This window comes from Polypterus senegalus, chromosome 8 (assembly GCF_016835505.1).
Source record: "Polypterus senegalus isolate Bchr_013 chromosome 8, ASM1683550v1, whole genome shotgun sequence".
Lineage (NCBI taxonomy): Eukaryota > Metazoa > Chordata > Cladistia > Polypteriformes > Polypteridae > Polypterus > Polypterus senegalus.
In genome coordinates this window covers 168,301,965-168,322,355 of record NC_053161.1, presented here as the reverse complement: position 1 = coordinate 168,322,355, position 20,391 = coordinate 168,301,965, and the positions used below count along the sequence as shown (strand labels likewise).

At 42.1% G+C, this 20,391-nt stretch overlaps 1 protein-coding gene across 1 annotated transcript in view; it reads right to left on the bottom strand.

Annotated features, from left to right (window-relative positions):
• Positions 1-19,736, bottom strand: part of LOC120534689 (zinc finger protein 79-like) — a 38,032-nt gene extending 18,296 nt beyond the window's left edge. Inside the window, exons 1-2 of the mRNA XM_039762280.1 lie at positions 19,679-19,736; positions 16,321-16,787 (exon numbers count right to left, since the gene is read on the bottom strand). Of these exons, the coding sequence (XP_039618214.1) occupies positions 16,321-16,750 (430 nt within the window). The 5' untranslated portion in view covers positions 16,751-16,787; positions 19,679-19,736. The remainder of the gene's footprint in view (positions 1-16,320; positions 16,788-19,678) is intronic.
• Positions 19,737-20,391: the final 655 nt, after the last annotated feature.

The following is a 20,391-nucleotide window of genomic DNA, read 5'->3' as shown; positions in this document are numbered from 1 at the left end:
CCCCCTATAGGGTTGCACTTCTAAGCTCTGTTCCTGTGGTTTTTAAATAAGCAGCCAGCAGAGTGAAAAAGGTTTGGGGATGGCCACTCTGCACACTGAAAAAAATCAGCAAATTTAACAAAACAATTATTTACAGATGTGGAGTTCACAACTGAACTGACTTAACGGATATATACTAGTCTTAAATATGATGGAACAAAGGAAGAGGTGGAGTCGGGAGACCCGGAACAGGAAGTGAGGTAGCAGTAAGATGGATTCTAAGTACCAGAAATGACATCAACAGAGGTTGCCAGAAGTGACATCAATAGTGGGCGGACCGGTGGTGATGTCATTGAGTAGCAGGGTCTTTGGTTGAAGTGCTAAGGAACAAGAGGAGAGAGGATCAGGTGAGAGCCAACCCGGTCTGGCTGACTAATTACACTAATTGAACCTGTGACTGCCCCCATGTGCATGTGTGTGACAATATATATATATATATATATATATATATATATATATACTTGAGGGTAAATAGCATCTGGTCCTGGCGATTTGTTTGATTTCAGCCTATTTAATCTCAGCAGCACTTCTCTCTCTACAATTTCCAAATCTCTCAGTACCTCCTTAGTAGTCCCTGTTACAACTGAGAGGTTTTCCACTTTTCACATGTGAAAGCTTCAGAAAATTGCAAGTTTACAGCATTTCGTATTTCACTGTCTGTGTATTGTAATTCCCCTTTATTGTTTGTGATGCACTTCACCTTCTCAACTGTTCTTTTACTATTAAATACTGGATGAATGTTGTCAGCTCATCTTTGCCTAATCTGCAATATTTCTCTGTAACTGTCTTTTAGAGACCCTAATATCTTTCTTAATGGTTGCTCTCAAACGCCATTAGCATTGAGGTTTTTCATCTTCTATGACTTATTGAGCTGTTTTTTTTTTCCTTTGCAGCTTCTTTTTTATCTCTTTATACCTACTGCAGAGTTTTTATTAATTTCTTTAAATCCACCCTGCATGATATGTAAACGTTTAACTTCTTTCTACTGACGAATCTCAGCTACTCTCAACTGTTTGTTGCTAAGACACTGACTTGCTGGTTACTGCACAAGCTTTCTCCATCCTCTGCTCCACAAACCCAAAATTTTGAGTAATACTCAAATGCCATTGTTCTTCTATGGATTACAAAAAAAAAAAGCAAAACCACCCTTGTAAATATGAAAAACAAACTATAAAAACTCCCTCACAGCAGCTACCAAAACAAGTTTTTTAGGGGAAAAACTTGTATTTAATTGACTCTTACACAGAAGTAGCACAGAACACACAGTCTTTTTCACTTTATAATACAAGAATAATGTCAGCATGTCAGCCGACGTTGTTTCTCCAATCCAGTGTTTCAATGTGTAATCCAAAGCTTCGATGTTTCATCCAGATACTCTTAAAGGATGTCACAAGAACCTTAGAAGAATTGAAGAGCTGTATAAAGCTGGAAAAAGTGATAAAACCATTTTGGAAGCCCTGGGTTTTCATCAATCCTTAGGAACCAAAACTCTCTACAAAAATGGAGGAGTTTCAGAACTGTCATCCTGCAAAGATCATGGCATCAACGCAGAGGTGAAAAGGAACTCGGAGAGGCAGAGAAAGGGCCTGCAGAAACCTCTGGGGCTTGAGAAGGTCTCTGTTCATGTGAAGGAAAACATAAGAATGGCGTTTATAGAAGGACAACACCAAGGATATCAGTGTGATCTAATAAAAGCATCACTGCATATCTCAAAACTTGTAAAAGATCAACTTGATGTATGGAAAACAAAATTAGTATAGTCATGTATTAGCACAAAATAAATATAGAAAAATATATAAACATTAACTTTAGTGCAAATATTAATGCAAGTCAGGCCTGTTAAGCGAATGGTTAAATAAAGACACATGCCATATTTATTTTTTAATTCAAGCTTAGCTTTAGCCACTAATATAAAATTGCTCGAAGACCAAGGAAGGGAAGTGGTAAGATAAGACAGCCCAAGGATGGAGAAAAAGGGGAATGTCTGTAAACTCAATTAAAATAAGCGAAGCAGAAAATTACAGACCAATACTAAAAGATAAAGATAATAGTATTTATTGTGGAAAAATTTGACAGGCCAGCTACAGAAAAAGGAGTCAGAAATGAGTAGCGAATGAGCTGTTTTGAGCGAGGTCAGAGTGATAAGAAATGATAATAAAAACTGTAATTTTTGGATTGTTCAGGGCTCGACTCGATTTGGGCGAATTGTGTTGAGTCCGTGTTATTGTTTTATTGAAATAAAGCTGTATACTCTGTTTGCCTATCCTATGTCTCCTAATAGCCTTCATTTCAGGTGAAAACCTTTTGGTGTGACGAGATTTCTCTTCGTCAGAATTTGGCGACCCCGACGTGACAAAGGAAAAGGCTACTGGAGACCCGACAACGGGACGGTGCTCTACGAAATGAACACAGACGGTGGCCACCTGGAAAGGTAAGCGATATTTCGCTAAAAACCTATTTGTGTGAAGTTGCAAGGAGCGTCCGCAACGGAGACAGCGGCAGAAAGCCTCTCTAATAAGAACATGGAAGGACAAAAGAATGGGCATACAGACTTAAACGGAATGTGTGAAGTCTGTACAGCGAATGTGAGTGTGGTTGTATAAATGTTAAAGTGCAGTAAATAATGGAAATTTGAATTGTTTAAAGGTTTAACGGAAAACGCTCCGATCCTAGGGTGATGGAGGACTGCACGTGGTGAAGTTGTGTGCTGAAAGCCTATGAATACTAAGGTTACCGTGATGACGGCAAACCGTGCATAGATAGGCGTGGAATTCCTGAACTATCACCCCTTGCTGTGGCTGTAAATGTTCTCCAGTGTAGCGTGAGCGGGAAGGCATTTAAGAGGCGATAAATTGCCGGCCGCCTGCAAGCCGCTTTCGAGAGAGAGCCAGTCTGAGGGAAAAAGCTGCAGCAATATTGCGCTGACAGCCTCTTCTGACTGTGCCTCAGTAAAAGAGTTAGTTTCAGTTGCGACTGGAGGACTATCGTTACCGCCCCGGATTAGAGACGGGGGCTGCTATGTGTAGGTAAAAGTCCTGTTTAGGTACCGCTTCCAAGCTTGCCATAGGGAGAGCAAGTGGAAGGACTGCTCGATGAAACAGGTGGTGTGAGTGTGCTAGTATTAGGGACAGATAAGGGAATAGAAAAGTTTTTTGTTTTTATTGATAGGTTAAGGAAAGCACGCAAGTGCAAAGAGCGTGTGGAGCGCATTAAAGTGACGAGGCGGATGAGAGCACATCAGTGCGGGTGCGTGTGGAGCGCATTAAAGCGACACGGCGAGTGAAGCACAAAGGTGCAGAGTGTAGCGCGTGTGTGGCAAAAAGGTGCAAAACTAGCGTAGGGCAAAGACAGGGCACTAGGGCAAGCACGCAAGGTGCAAAAATTGCTGAGTGATTACGAGTGTGGACTTTAGGGAATGTAGAAAAATATATATATATATATATATATATATATATATATATATATATATATATATATATATATATATGGAGCCCGGCCGGGACGCCCAGGAGGACGAGAGGAGGGCTTGTGCCTCCTCTAGACCGCGAGGGGGCGATCGCCCTGGTTGTATTGGGGGCCTCGGGTAATGTGCCTGAGGAACCCTGGAGCCCAGCACTTCCGCCACACCAGGAAGTGCTGGGGGGAAGACTTAATGTGGCGCCCGGAGAGCTGCCGGGAGGACAGCCGACACTTCCGCCACGCTGGGGAGTGGCCATGGAGGGAATGCCGGGAACACCTGGTGCTCATCCGGGAGCATTATATAAGGGGCCGCCTCCCTTGAGTCTAGAGCGGAAGTCGGGTGGAAGAGGTCGGAGCGAGAGGAAGGACTGGAGGCGGCCAGGAGAAAGGCAGTAGAACTGTGTGGCCTGGACTTGGGGGAATCGGTGCAGGAGGCACTGGGGTTTGTGAGTGCACGTGAGAAAAACTTGTAAATAATTAGTGTAAATAAAAAGTGTGTTGGGTGAAATATGATGTCCGTCTGTCTGTGCCTGGGCCGGCTTTCACAATATATATATATATATATATATATAATGTGTGCAAGTTTTTGTGTGCAAAAATAAAGGACTATATTACTTTAAAGAACATAGAGAAACCTATGCGTGTAAAAGTAGCTGTAAATAAATTGCACCCTGTAGGAGGAAGAGTAGAGAAAAAACTTTCAGTAAGCAGTAAAAGAAGAAGGATATTGTTTAGATATTTGATTTTGACTCTGTACACCGTTCGGAGACGTGTATGGAAAAAATATTGTTACGGAGGATATAAGTTGTGGGGTAGAAAAGAAAACATAGTATTGAACGTTTTTACGACATGTATTCGAAGGAGAATAAAAGTAATGGAAGTGTGGTTGATGGGAATCAGGATTTGGTCTACTCACCCATACATACACGTTCAGTGGAACAAATTGGAGCAAAAGGACAGCAAGAAAAGAAACAAAAAGAACAGTGCTAAAAATAGATAAATATTTGCGTAAGAGTGGAATAAAAATAAGAATATTACAGATTGTTGAGGAGAAAAAAGAAAAGATAGCAGGAGCCACAGATCAAAATACAGGAAGAGTCCTGTGTGAATACTGGAAGGCTGAGAAAAATATAGTGCAGATTTATTATTGTGAATACAAGTTGTGGGAGAGTTAGGCATTCATTTTTTATGGCACAAGAGCACATCGCCGATAGGGTGTTGCAAATAACTCATGGTGTGCATACACACTATTGGAACGAGGATTTTTACATAAAAGCAGCAGGACAGCCGTGCGAACTAACAGAGGGGTGCTACAGGTTTTTTACTGAGGGCTATGACAGAAATATCAAATTTGGATGAGGTGTGGGAAGAGTGGCTCTATATAGATTGGGAAACTGTGATTGGAAGAAATTGGACAATAAGAAAATTAGGAGCTACTTTGGACGAGTTAGTGGAGTCTAACAGACTTCATTTTATTGTAATTCCTTTTGAGGGACATTTAGAGCTTACTTACACGAGGGAATAAATCGTGGCTTTGAGAGAGGATAAGGAATAACAGGAGAGGTACTGATGGATCCTGGTGTTGAACACAGTATCATAGCCAGAAGAGTAAACTGGTGTCCAAGAAATGCCATAGGAAGATTTGTGCTGCCAGCACTCACAATGAGGAAGGTCCTGTGCAAAATCAAACATAATTTAAATAGAGATCCAAATTTGAGATTGGCAGTAGGAAGCCAACAACTACAGGGAATTGAAATGGATGCATGTGTTGCCCGTGGACATGTTGGGGGGTAACGTTCCCCTCCAAAAGAACTCATTGAAAAATTGTCTCAAAAATGGCATAAGAGAACATGAGGTCTTAAGACCTGCTGGCCCCAAAAAGGCTCATTTAATCTGGGACTCTGTGAAGAAATGATAACGCACATAAAGAATTATAAAACAAAAGATGCTAGCGAAAAGAGAGATAACATGCACATGTTTGTGGGTTGTGGGTGAATCAATGAAAAGAAGCAACACCCCAAGAAAGGATGAGTCGGTGCTTTGGTGATGGAGAGATAGAGAGTAGGACCCCGTCAGCACCGCCGTTGGATATGTCATACGAATTCCCATTGTTAAAAGGAAAAGTAGAGTTTAAAGGGCAAATAGCGGTGTGAGATGAGGAGGAAGAGTTAGAAGGAGAAACGGGAAAAGCAGGACAGGATGAATTAGAAGAGCGAGAGCTTAGATCAGCTCAGAGGCAGCACCAGGCATGCAACAGTAAAATAGATGACAGCCTTGTGTGGTGGGAGGAGACGGATGTATCTTCTAAAGAGGAGCGGCAGACTGAAAATAAAAGGGTGTAGGTTATGGTAGTTTGAGAAAAACCTTGCGGGAATGTCAAAACACAGGTGAAATACTGAGGAATTATGGAAAAACTTATTATAGAACCATAATGAAGGAACTTGAAAATCCAGGATTGGGTTTTGCAGAAGAGTGGGATAAACAGAAAGAAACATGGGGAAAAAAAACTAACGAGAATGGAAAAAAGATGCAAGAAGTCAGTTTTTCAACAACAACAACAACATTTATTTCTATAGCACATTTTCATACAAACAGTAGCTTTACATATTAAAGAATAGAAAAATGAAAGACAATTATAAAACAAAATAAATTAACATTAATTAACATCGAATAAGAGTAAGGTTCAATGGCCAGGGGGGACAGAAAGAAAAAACAAAAAAACTCCAGACGGCTGGAGAAAACACACCCTGAGGTTCGGGAACTGGCACTCGTAGAAGTAGGGGATGCTCCATTGAAAGACAGGGGTGAGGCTGAAGGCAAAGATCGCAGACATTGGAGGTACATGTGTGATAAACCGGGAGATGAATCTGAAGACAATGAGGATTGGGATGAGGGCATGTCAGATAAAACTGTGAGAAATGAAAAAGGACACAAAAAACAGGGGGCATGGGGAAAAGATCAGGCCTCCCCCTGTTAAAGGGGGAAGCCCCAAGAGAAAAAGAACCAAACGATGAGTTAGGCAGCCTACAAAAACAGGTTATTGATTTGAGCCTGGAAGAATTAGATCAAGTGCTTAGCATCGGACAGGAAGAATACACAAATAGATTAAGAAACAGAAAAACACTGAAACCACCTGCTAGACTAGAAGGAGGGCAATACCCTGTGCTAATGAAGGGAGACAGGGCACAATATATGCCATGGATGACACAAGACCTGGAGTACCTGGTGGCAGCACTCCCCAGCATATACGATGGGGGGCCAAATGGATTAGAGCATTTGAGGAAAGAACAACAGGGAAATTGCTGGCTGTGGAAGACATTAAAGCATTCCTAGCAAGAATAGGGGGCAGCACTACAATGTCGGATCTACTTGAACAAGCCAATCTATCAGATGTGCTGGGCACCACTGTATATGATGCAAATCTCTTTGACCTTCATAGGGCAGCACTGTGGAAGGTCCTGCAGGAAGAGTACCCAACTAAAATAGAGCCAAATATGTTGAAGGAGGACCCCATTGGTGACTCGGAGAATCCTGTTGCTTTTGTGGACAGACAGTTGAGAAAGTGGAGGTTGGAGACGGGAAAGGATCCGGAAAAGGATTCATTAACAACTGTACTGTTCCGAAGGGCAGTGCTCAGAGGCCTTTCCAATACCAGTAAGAGAGAAGCTGGAGGATACAATAGGCCTGGAAGTGAAGTCGTATAGAGAGTTCTGTGATCATGTGTCCTATGCGGTGGGAAAACACTGTGCGAAAGAAAAGGTGGTGGTGGACGAGGACAACAGAGATTTCCAAGAAGTGGAAATTTTAGATCACAAATGGGACCCCCTGGAGTGTGCTGGGTGTGTGGCCAACCAGGTCACACCAGTAGGACCTGCCGAGTTAGACCATGGCAACAAGGCAACAGTCAGCTGGCCCAGAATAATCCAAGCTTCCAGTCCAGTGTGCCACAGGCTCAAAACCAGACAAATTACAATGCTCCCCAGCTCCAGAGCCAGATGAGTTATAATGGACCCCAAGCCCAGAATCAGTTAAATGGAGGCCACCAACAGACTGTGTCAGTACCTGCCAATCCTTGGATGGGGTTTGTTCAAGACTTTTAGGGAGTCCCGGAGAATCCTACTTGGAAAGGGCAGTACCCAATGTTATCTGGAGGTGCTGACGGTGAACCACTTGCTAGTGTAGAAATAGAAGGTAGACCTATTTCAGCCATGATAGACACTGCAGCCACATACACCTGCGTCCAAAAGAATGATGCGACACACCTTCTCTTGTCTGGAAAACATGTTAAGACAGTAGGATTCTAGGGATGAGCTTAGTTAATTCCACTAACGGCTCCAGTACAGCTGTGTTTACAAGGGAAAATAATAAAAATTCCAATACTTGTCTCGCATCATTCACCAATAAATCTTTTGGGAAGGGATGCACTGTGCAAAATGAATCTTACGATTTTGTGCACCTTGGCTGGAGTGAGCTTAGATGCGGGTGGCATCCCAACCCAGATGACTATCCAGGTGCCTGAAGCAACTGTTTATTTGCTTGGAGATATGCCTTCAGACTCATTCACTCAATCTATAACCCAATTATGGGAAAAGTGGAGACGGTTTGTGTCATCTCGAGGCTAGAAAACGTAAGCTAGAGTACCACTGCACTATGATTTATGACACCGAAAATGATGAGGAACTCGAGAAAAAATGGCTCTCAGAGACTGGCTCAAAGCTCGTCTCGCTCTACTCCCGTGACTTCATAATTGAGAAACAGGGAGCATCCATGCAAATAGAAAATAATCAGTTCACAGACAAATGGTTTCAGATTCCTAACGCCTTACCACATGTAACTTTACTAGTAGCAGAAGGCTTTGACAGTAAAGATTTGGGCCCCATGATTAAGAGAGCAGAGACAGGTGAGTGGGAGGAGACAGCTAATCCATCACTCCAGCGTTCCACAGATAAAGATTATTGAAGAATCTCCCACCAAACTTGTGTAAAAGGAATTCCTAAAGCAGTAATGTTAACTGCCAGCAGACAGGCACTGAAACCTGACACCTCACAAGCTGCACTTAGGCAAGAAATGGAACGTGCAGTCCCGGCTGAGCAATGGTCAGCCCGTGACACTGATGTAGGATTAGTACAATCAGCAAACCCAGTGAAGATGAAAATTAAGCCTGGACACCGCCCACCGTGGAAACTGCAGTACCCGCTTAAGCCAGATGCAGAGGAAGGCATTCAGGGCACAATAACTGTTGGCAGCAGGTGTGTTAAAAGAGACAAGGAGTGTTTGCAACAATCCTCTCTTACCAGTCCTAAAAGCAGATAAATCAAAGTGGAGGCTTGTTCATGACTTAAGAGCGGTGAATGCAAAAATTGAGGATTGGCCCGCCAAGGTCCCCAATCCACAAACACTCTTGACCAATTTGCCTGATGAAGCAGAGTATTTTACAGTCATTGATTTTTATTCAGTATTCTATTAGCAGAAGCTTGCCAGTTTCTATTTGCTTTTACACATGGGGAAACACAGTACACCTATACCAGGATGCCACAAGGGTTCAAACATTCACCTCATGTGTTTAATCAGGCTCTGAGGACAGGTTTAGAAGACTTAATGTTGAAAAGTGTGGTGATCCAGTACGTAGGTGATATTCTGCTTTGTTCTGTTACACAAGAACAATGTCATGAGGACTCAATAAAGATGTTGCAGAGGCTAGCAAAGGGGGGACATAAAGTCTCAAAAACTAAATTACAATATTGTCATCGAGTAGAATATTTAGGTCAAATTATTTCTCGGGGCCGGTGAGCTATCGCCCCCTTGCAATTGGAAGAGATTAGCAAAGCCCCTAAACCAATCAGTGTGGGACAAATGATGACTTTTTTGGGCATGACTGGATTTAGCTCTGAGTGGATTCCTGACTACATGCTAAAGACAGCCCCTCTGAGGGATCTAATGAAATCTGCAGGACTGCAGAACCTTAGGAACACGCTAGTTTGGACTATAGATGCAAATGCGGCTTTTAATGCTCTTAAACAAGAACTTCAGTCAGCACTGGCACTTGCCTTGCCAAATTATGACAAACCATTCCTGCTCTATGTGGGAAATCCGTGCTCTGGATTTGCGACTGCCATCCTTCTACAGGACACTTGCCTGTTGCTTACTATAGTACCAGGCTGGACAGTGTAGCTCAGGGGTACCCACCCTGCTTTCAAGGGTTGGCAGCAGATCACTTTGCATACGACAAAGCATCTGCTATTACAATGGGCTACCCAGTGCACATTCTGGCGCCCCATAAAATAGCTGAATTAATTAACCAAGGGAGGTTTGTCAGGACACCTGCCAGACTGTTTGCTGCGTCTTTACTGTTGACTGTGACAGGCGCCTGGCGTCCATGCCCAGTCGGGACGCCCCCGCACACTGTATTCAGGGGGAGCAGCCTTGGACAGTGCAATACCTCCCCCTGGAAGATAGATGGCCGCCCCCCTGGCCTGGTGAAGTGCCTCAGTTTCCCACAGGGCTCTCTGGGAATTGGAGTTGGGGGCAGCCCTGTTGGGTCCCGCATGTACCGCCAGGGGGTGCTGTGTTTGGGACTCCTGAGCCCATATGGACAGCAGCTTCATCACACCTGGAAGTGCCGTCAGATCTTGGTGATCAAACACCTGGAGCACTTCCAGGTGACCTATAAAAGGAGCCAGTGACCACCACTCATCGGCCAGAGTCGGGTGGAGGAAGACAAGGTTGTGAGGGAGGAGTGTTTGTGATTGTGCTGCACTGGTGGTTACTGGTGCTTGGAACTGTGTTGTGGCTGAGGGGATTACGGGGAAGACGTGCCCTCCAGCTGAAGAAGAATAAAAAAGATTTTTTTTTTACACGTGCCTCCAGTGTCCAATCTGTGTCGGGTCAGGTGCTATATAGTGCCGTTTACATGACATATCCAGATGTCACCATTCAGAGGTGTGATACTTTGAACATTGCTGAGTTTGTTCCAGTAGAAGAAGAACCACATGATTGCATTGTAGAATCATTAGCTTTCACAAAGCTACAACCTAATTTGGAGTCTGGTCCACTCCATTCTCCAGACCATGTGTTTTTTGTTGATGGCTCTTGTTTCAAAGACTACTTAGGTCTTCATGCAGGATTTGGAGTTGTGGAATATGTTGGAGGTCAGTTCCAAACACTAATTTCGCAGAAGTGCAATCAGCCATGTTTAGCACAACTGGCTAAACTCAAAGCCCTCACCGAGGCATGCAGGTAAGGGGAACAGAAAAGCGTCACTGTTTTTACTGACTCAGCTTATGCACATGGTGTCTGTCATTTCTTTGGAGCTATATTGAAACAGAGAGCGGTTAAAAGAAGTGATGGTTCACCTGTCCAACATTTTCATTAAACTGTGCAGTTAATAACGGCAATGTTGCTGCCTAAGAGACTTGCTATTGTCAAATACCAAGCCCACAAAAAAGGAAATGACTATGTGACCAAAGGTAACAACTTTGCGGATGCTGTGACTCGTCAGGCCACCGACTCTGCGGTTGCAATGCTGGCACCATTGGTCATTATTGAGACAAACACAACAGAAAAAGACATAATTGCTATACAAGATAGAGCTGGAATGGCAGAAAAAATGCTCTGGGACCAAAGAGGTGAACAAAGGTCAGCTCTGAGACTATGGAGGACCCCAAACAGTTTGCTTGTGGCCCATGCTTCACTTTTACAAATGCTTATTAGAGATGTGCATGGTTCTGACCATTGCGCAAGGGGGGGGAAGTGCTGAATAAGATCAAAAATGATGGTTTTTGGTCACCTTATTTTCAAGCAGCAGTGGATAAATGCCTATCAGACTGTGAGGGTTGTGCAAAAAACAATGTCAGAAAAGGAATTATTGCCCCATAGGGCACATTCCAGTACCTGAAGGACCATTTAAGCATCTTTTGATGGACTACGCAGACATGAATGTTACAATTTCTGGAAAAAGGTACCCACTGGTGATAATAGACAGATTCAGCAGATGGATAGAAGCGATTCCTTCACCCAATCAAAGTGCTAAAACAGTGATCCAATTCTTAACAAGAGAAGTCATACCGAAGTTTGGCATTCCGTCAATGATCAGCTCAGACAATGGGTCAGCCTTCATTGAAAAAACAATCAAGAAGGTATTGCAAACACTGAGGATAAAACAGAGACTTGTCTGTGTGTACCACCCCAATCACAAGGGATGGTGGAAAGTCCTGAAGAATAAAATAGCAAAGATCAGCGCAGACACTGGTCTCAATTTGGGTAAATGCTTTGCCCATTGCTTTAATGTTGTATCGTTCGCAAACTAACATAGTGACTCATCTAACACCGCATGTAATGCTTACTGGTCGACCAATGCTTACAGCGGTTTGGAGGGAACCCCATAAGGGTCCCCCTTTAGAGCAGCTTGAGCTTGAAATGCAGCACTATATGAGGCAGTTAACTACTATCCACAAAGTTATATATTCACAGGAAAAGAAGAGAGCCTGTTCCAGAAGAACCCGAATGCCCCATCAGGCCCAGGCCTGGGGACCAGGTTTATCTGAGGGTCTTTCCAAAGGAGGTGGGACCAAGCCAGACGAGAGGGCCTGTTTAAGGTGACACGGGCTACAGCCACAGCTATCCAAGTGAGGGGCAGCACAACTTGGTATCACTTGAATCACTGCACTCGGGTCACAAGAGCACCTCATGGACCACCCCGAGATGATGACTCCACTTCTGACGGAGGAGGAGAAGTCCCATCAGGAGACACCTCCGATGTCACTCCGGAGGCCACCCCAAGTGATGCCCAAAATGGAAGACAAAGCCCAGGAAGCCAGCCAGGCAATCAAGATGTCAGTGTTCAGGGTATGTCTACCCGAAGAAGTGCCAGTCCTGGCAGTCAGGCCGATTCCGCAGGAGATACAGATGACGACAACGATGGTGGAAGACCGGATGATGAGCTCTCTGATCCTGATGACGCCAACTGGATGTGTGAAGATCCACTTGCTGCTGACGATTTTGGCGTTGCTGAGCCTGGGGTTACTGATGCTGGTGGTCATATTGAGGACCAAACAAGCCCAGGAGAAGGTCCATCAGACCTCCTCCCCAGAATCGAATACTCAGACATTGCCTGGACTCCACAATAGCACTGATTTTTATAAGGAAGAAGGGACACACAGGTATTTGAGACAGATGATGATTATCCAGTAAGAACTAGAAGAGCAGCGAAAATGACAGTGAGAATTCTGGAGTTATGGGAGGAAGCCCAGAACAATGACTGGTACCGATGGGCAGTGTACACAGCCAGAGAACTAGCAAAAAAGGAGTGTTGTTTCTGTGCTAAAGCTATGCCGGCCATAATCGTAGTACCATTTCCGTATTTCTCAGAATCATGCAGACAGAATATTAAGGAGAATGATGGATATTGTCCATATTGGTGCATATTATTAAAGTGGTCACAATTTACTAATGAAGGGCTTAAAATGTTGAACTGTAAGCATTCAGGGATCTGGCCCACCACAAGACAAAAGCCACCCAGGTATACTAACGTAACCCCCTCAGAATATGAGTGCTGTTCAAGAAAAGGGACAGTGCCGGTTGGGAAGGTGACTGCTTTAAAACATGGAATCTAGAGTGGTCTTCAATAGTAATGAAAGCAGTAGAATTACAGGATAGGCCCTTAGCAGACAGATTGTGGTTGTGTGGCCCAAGACTCGGATTCCTTGACACCCTACCAGCAAACTGGTCAGGAAAATGTGCTATGGTAATGGCAGTGCAAGAAGTTAATATAGGATACCTGCAGGAAGAGGGAAGGGTTAAAAGAGCATATACACCTGACCCAAGAGTTTATCTAGATGCAACAGGACAGCCCAGGGTGATTCCTGAAGAATACAAGGCACAAAATGAGGTGAGATCAGGATTTGAATCAATCTTTATCTGAATAACTCAAAATAAGAACCTAGAGTGGATTAACTATTTATATTACAATCAACAGAGGTTTATTAACTACACTGATAATGCTTTAATTGCCCTGGGCGAACAGGTGGATGCCACCAGTCGTATGGCCTGGCAGAATTGACAAGCATTAGACTGGTTATTAGCAGAAAGAGGAGGAGCATGTCAGATGTTTGGGGATGAGTGCTGTACATTCATTCCAAACAACACAGCCCCTGGGGGTTCCTTTACACAGGCAATGATTAAACTAAAAGCACTTACACAGGAAGTATATGAGAACGCTGGAAGAGATAAAGATTTCTGGGATATTTTTGGGATAGGATTATGGAAGTCTCTGCTTATTAAAGCAGGAATTATTTTACTGGCTGTTTCCATGTTGCTCTGCTGTGCCCTGCCCATTGCCCGATCTTTAATCTCCAAGATTGCTGTAAAACAATTGAATGTACAGATTTGTGAACCACAGCCCACTCCAAGGACGGACATTGCTATTGTTTTGGATGATGTTTTACAAAATGAAGCACAGAAGAGGAGGCTCCCTGGGTGAAGTGATGGTAACCGCTCCCCAGGGAGGTGACCCTCTACGGTGCGCAAAGTACCTGGGTTGAAGAAAAATGTTATTACTGTGGAAAGATATTTTCTCCAAAAGAAGAAAAAGTACTTATGAAAAATTACTTTTATAAACTTCATATATGCATCATTCCCTTGTAATCTTCATGTAATATGTTATATCCCCATGTTATTCAATTTTATATGGACTCATGATTGATTATGCATATTTTTGACTATTAGGGTAGGGCCAGGAAGTCTTTTACTCCTTTCTGCTGATTGATGAAGGGAGATGTTTGGCTCCTGTGCCACCAGAGGAAGGGTACGAGTGTCGATGGATTTAGAAGACCTATGGAGGAGCCTGTATTAGGCTCCAAGGAAGATTTTAACTGACATCCCCTACCTTTCTTTTGGAATTTCAGGTTAGATGGTGAGGCTTGATTAAGCTTCAAAGGGAAAATTAGTTTATTTATGTATTATTATAAAATAAATATAGAAAAGTATATAAGCATTAACTTTAGTGGAAATATTAATGCGAGTTAAGTGAATGGTTAAATAAAGGCACATGCCATATTTATTTTTTAATTCAAGCTTAGCTTTAGCCACTAATATAAAATTGCTCGAAGACCAAGGAAGGGAAGTGATAAGATAAGACAGCCCAAGGATGGAGAAAAAGGGGAATGTCTGTAAACTCAATTAAAATAAGCGAAGCAGAAAACTACAGACCAATACTAAAAGATAAAGATAATAGTAGTTATTGTGGAAGAATTTGACAGGCCAGCTACAGAAAAAGGAGTCAGAAATGAGCAGCGAATGAGCTGTTTTGAGCGAGGTCAGAGTGATAAGAAATGATAATAAAAATTGTAATTTTTGGATTGTTCAGCATAATTGATTTGGAGTCTGGTCCACTCCATTCTCCAGACCATGTGTTTTTTGTTGATGGCTCTTGTTTCAAAGACTACTTAGGTCTTCATGCAGGATTTGGAGTTGTGGAATATGTTGGAGGTCATTTCCAAACACTAATTTCGCAGAAGTGCAATCAGCCATGTTCAGCACAACTGGCTAAACTCAAAGCTCACACTGAGGCATGCAGGTTAGGGGAACAGAAAGGTGTCAATATTTTTACTGACTCAGCTTATGCACATGATGTCTGTCATTTCTTTGGAGCTATCTTGAAACAGAGAGCGGTTAAAAGAAGTGATGGGCTTGACTCGATTTGGCCGAATTGTGTTGAGTCCGTGTTATTGGTTTATTTCAATAAAGCTATATACTCTGTTTGCCTATCCTATGTCTCCTAATAGCCTTCATTTCAGGTGAAAACCTTTCGGTGCATCTTTTGCCCCGGAGATTTTGCTTCGTTGGATGTTCCAGAACCGACAATGTTCTGTGAATGAATGAGACAAAAGTTGAACTCTTTGGCCAAAACATGTGACACCATGTTAGGAGGTAAGAGAGAACTGCACATCGATACTAAAACCTCAAGGTGAAAAGAGCATCATGATCGGGGCTGCTTTGCTTCTTCAGGGCCTGGAAAGCTTGATATGATCAAGGGAACACTGACTTCAAAATATTATCGAGAAATCTGACAGAAAATATCAGGGTAGTAGAAGGTTAACAAAAGTTGAGTGATGACACAGGACATGTAGGAAAAACACATGAATTAATCAAATGGAGAAAGGCTTAAACAGCTGGAAATTGGTGTTCTGGAATGGTCAATAAGAGACACGAGTTGTGGTGGCCTGACCTAAAGAGAACTGGTCAGAAAAGAGCTCTCAGGAATAGAAAGAACTGGAAAGTTCTGGAAAGAAGGAATGGGTTAAAGTTCAAGGCTGATCAGCAGCTACACAAAAAGTTTGGTGGAGGTCATTACTGCAAAAGAATGGCCAACCAGTAGGTAAATACAGGAGGGGCACAGAGTGGACAGTGAATGTTTAATGATGTGTTCAGGACTGACAAGAAGTCGTCCATTTGTTTGTGTGTTATTAGTTTAGGATGACTGTGGTTGCCTGTAATTAGAGCATATCTGAATATCAAACCACATTGTTAAGAGGAATGAATGCAGATATCCTGGGAATTCCAAAGGGATCAGAACCTCTTTTTTGCAGTTGTATATCTGTATATCACTCTTTATACAAAAGTCCTAAACATGTCTTTGGTAAAGTCACTACAATGGAATAATAGCAAATTGCTAAGCCTTACATTACAAAATCCCAAACTACATTTAAACACACAGTAAAAAGCACTCCATTTCTACATTTCCTATAATAACCACAAGACCTCAACCTTTCAGGCCAATAAACACCAACCCTAAAACTTTACATTCACATTTTATTTTACACTTACTTTTCCCAGACTTCTTTGTAGGTGGTGGCCGATTTTCCCGAGTTCTATCAGATGTAGTCTCCTCAGTCCTCTTTGTGTCAGACTGTAATGATTCAGACTTCACATTGATAGAAGGCTCTGGAGATGAACAGTGTCTGCTTTGAGAAGAGTCTAACCCTGTCACCACTCCATCTTGACACCAATCATGAAGAACGCATTCCTCAACACTTCTTAAATTTGTATGGTAATGCGTCCCAATACTGACAGACTTCTCCTCAGCTTCTTCTTTAATGTCCACTGACTGAAGTTCACGTTCTTCCTCCTTGATGCTCAGACTTTCCTGTTTAGGGTAGATGAACTCCCAATTACAGTCCTCGTCCTCCTCCTTAATATTTACATTTATATCCATGATGTTTGTGTCCCCATCACAGGTCTCCTGTTTCACATCCATTGAGATGTCACAGTAAACAGCAAATTTTTCTTTTTCTCTGTAGAAAGAATGGGAATTAACTAAAACTGCAACACTTAGGTCTTAAGACAACTGAATGCCATTTTACAACACCCTGTCATTTAAGGTTTATGTGAAGTTTGACTTTTCATAGCATGCTGCCAGAAACTCATTACCCTTCATTTCAAATTATCAGACGTGAAACAATCTTGAAGGTCCAACAGGCTGAAACAAGAAGAGGTAGGTCAGCAGTATTCACTATTTGAGTTAAACATGCAGTGCTGCAGGTGTAGCAGAATTGTATCATCAGTTATATTGATGAAGGCCTATTCAAGTAAGTTCACAGAACTGTGTTAAGAAACAGAAACGTCAGGAGGGAGAAGATGAAACAGGACCTTAACTTTACTGAAAGGTACAGGCTGCAACAGGAGAAGACAAGCAAGTGAAGAAGGGGTTTGCTAGTTTAGTTGGACAAGTGTAACTGATGGTGCTTCGATTTTTGTCAGAAGGTTTGACAAGCCTTTATAATTCATTAAAAGCCACCAGTCCCCTCTATTATGCACTGAATAAATTATAAGTGTTGATTGTATTATTATATTATTAAAACCCCTTGTTCTCACTAAAAGTGTTGTATTGTTCTGTTTCACTGTGACCATCCCTTCTGCATTAATAAATAGCTGATTGACCTGACTCGAGCTCCTTAACTGCACCATCATAATACAGATGGAAAAAGTACTGTAACTACATAAGAAAGGGCAGAGGGGGCTCTTTTTACTAAGGGGACTGCGTTCTTTTAATGTAGGAAGTGACATCCTTCATATCTTCTTACAGCTCTGTGACTGCCAGTGTGATAGTGTACATCACTTCAAAAGAGTCTGACCGAATGAGCAGGCTAATTAAAAGGGCAGACTCAGTTATGGGACACACCCTGGACCCCCTGAAGTTCGTAGCTAAGGAGAGAATTAAAACAAAACAGAGTGTCATTATAAACAATGCTGCACATTCTCTCTCTGACACACTACAATGGAGTTCTTTCAGCTAAAAGATTATTCAGCATAAGTGAGTCAAAGAAACATTACGGGGGCTCCTTAATACCAACAGCAATACGTCTGCATGATCCCTTACCCTGACCGGGGCAGAAAGTCAGAACTTTTCTGTCTTTTTAATGTTCTTGCTTCATAGCCATTCTGGCATGTGTTCAGGCCAGAGTTTGTGTGTATGTTTATTTACTTATTTATCTACCTTTTTATTTTTTTAAAGAACTTCTGCAGAAAGCTACTTGTTTAAATTGGTGCTCATGTTTTAAAAGTTTTAGGGTACAAATTCAGATGAGTGAGTTTGTGATAACACGTATGTCACTTGAGCAACTTAGTGAGGGAGGTCGTGCTGGTCTGTTTAATAATAAGAGAGTTCGGTCAAAGGTGGACACTCGGGTGAAATCACCGAGCGGAGGTGAGATTCCTGCTGGTATTTCATAAGATGGCAGTATTTAGTGTGTGAGGTGATTACTGTGCTATGAGAAAGACACCCACAGCTTGTATTGACTGAGGGGGCAGGAGACGTAAACATATGAGCTGGTTGTGGTTTTAAAATTGTTTTAAAATCTTGAGTTTTCTTTAGGAGATAGATCTTGCTGGTGCTGTGATCTTCTCCGTGAACACTGAAGAATTAAGTCTTAGCCCTTCTCAAGAATTTATCCACAAATTGATAACAGTGGCTGTTATTGGCCTCTGTTTCCTCAGACTGTAATTATTTATTGACTTAATGTATTTACCAGCTTTCTGCCCATCATCTGAAGGTGGCATTTGGAGTGGCAAATCAATCTGCACCACTTTCTCTTTGTCACATGAGCTTCTGTTTGGAAGTGGGGGTCTGCAGGTTAGGTTTGGCAGACTTTATAATCCTGGAGTTAAATTTGTTTCAGCAGGATAGTAAATAAACATAAACCACCATTACACAAATACAAGAAAATAAGAGAAGACGGAAATGCTGATGACCAGCGTTAGCACAAGTACACACCTTCAAGATTAGTTCAAAGATTAATAATTATGTTTAACGCGCCAAAATGATTCAAAATGGAGCATTTAGCAGCATTCCTACAAATAAAATCATTTCAAATGCTCATACTGTAGCTCTGAGAATAATAGAGTTCTTAAATCTGGTACTCTTTACCTTTAAATCTACAGTCTGCACATTTTCCTTTGCTTTTTCATTTTTATTTCACACCACAATTTATTTATTTATTTATTTTTTTGCATTTATAATGACAAATATACAGTATATACTTCATTTATTGTCTGTATAGTTTTGACATTGAGTTTGATTCACTACTGTAATGGAGGCTAACTAATCAGATATGTACAGTACGTTATTGGATGGACACCAGCCTGTGCTTAAATGAGGTGTTTGACTTAAACGTCAAGTAGTGGGGGTCCTGCCTCATTGAACAGCCTGACTTCAGCAGAATATGACTTTAATATAATAATAAAAAAAATGTAAAAATCTGAAATGTCTTCCTCCCTAAATCAAAGAGAACTTAAACATAAAATCTTAATAAATGTGTAGTAAAATGCCCAGTAAACCAGCACCATGGTGTATAGTTTATAACACAAAAAACTTCTGTCAACATACAAGCAATTCTGAACCCCAATGTTTAAAGAGTCATGGAGGGTCACATATAACTGAGGCACTGGGCGACTGCAGGTGGTTTACAAATAAAATGGTCTGGAAACAGAGATTTCATGATGGAGGACAGCAGCAACCTGGTGTGAGTCTAAATGAATGTCTTCAGAATGTATTTTAAAATCTCTAAAACAGAATTACAGCTCTGTTTTTAACATCTCAAGACAGACGTTCATGTTTACCGATTTCATCTTGTAGAAGTAAATGTGGCCCACAAACACACAAAACCATAAATAGCTTCATACATACCCCAGTACTAAATCTCAACTCCTCCCAGTATTGTGACCTTGGCGCGGTTGAGACCTTCTGTGTCTCAGTTACTCTTAGAGCTCCTCTGTTTGGAGCTTTGTACACCAGAGTGACCAATCAGCTGTGGGTAACCCTAAGAGGAGGAGCCAGACAAGTAACAGCCAATTACTAACCCTTATGAATATTCTAATAAATTAAAGAGGATCTTGACAAGAGGAGAGAGGCCAGGGGCCTCATGTATAACGCCGTGCGTAGAACTCGCACTATAACATGGCGTAAGCACAAAAGCCGAAATGTGCTTACGCACAGAAAAATCCAGATGCAGGAATCTGTGCGTACTCCAACTTCCACGTTCTTCTGCTACATAAATCCCGATCAGCGTGAAAACTAACGCTCGTGCACGCGCATTATGTAACGCCCCAAATCCTCCCAGAATTACGCCTATTTGAATATGCAAATCAATATAAATCGCCCTTAAGCGCAGCCTTCTGTGAAAAGACAACGGGAAAAGCACGGGGAAAATATAAGAATTTCAGCGAATACCAAGTGGAGGCAAAGGAAAAACATACTATTTGTTCAAATAAGCCGTGGTATAATCAACAAAAGGAAGTTGATCGAGTGACATAGCGTGTTGGAGAAACTTGAAAGCTCACATTCACAAAATCGCACAGTGCCGGAAATAAAAAAGAAGTCACATATCAAAGTTGCCGTGA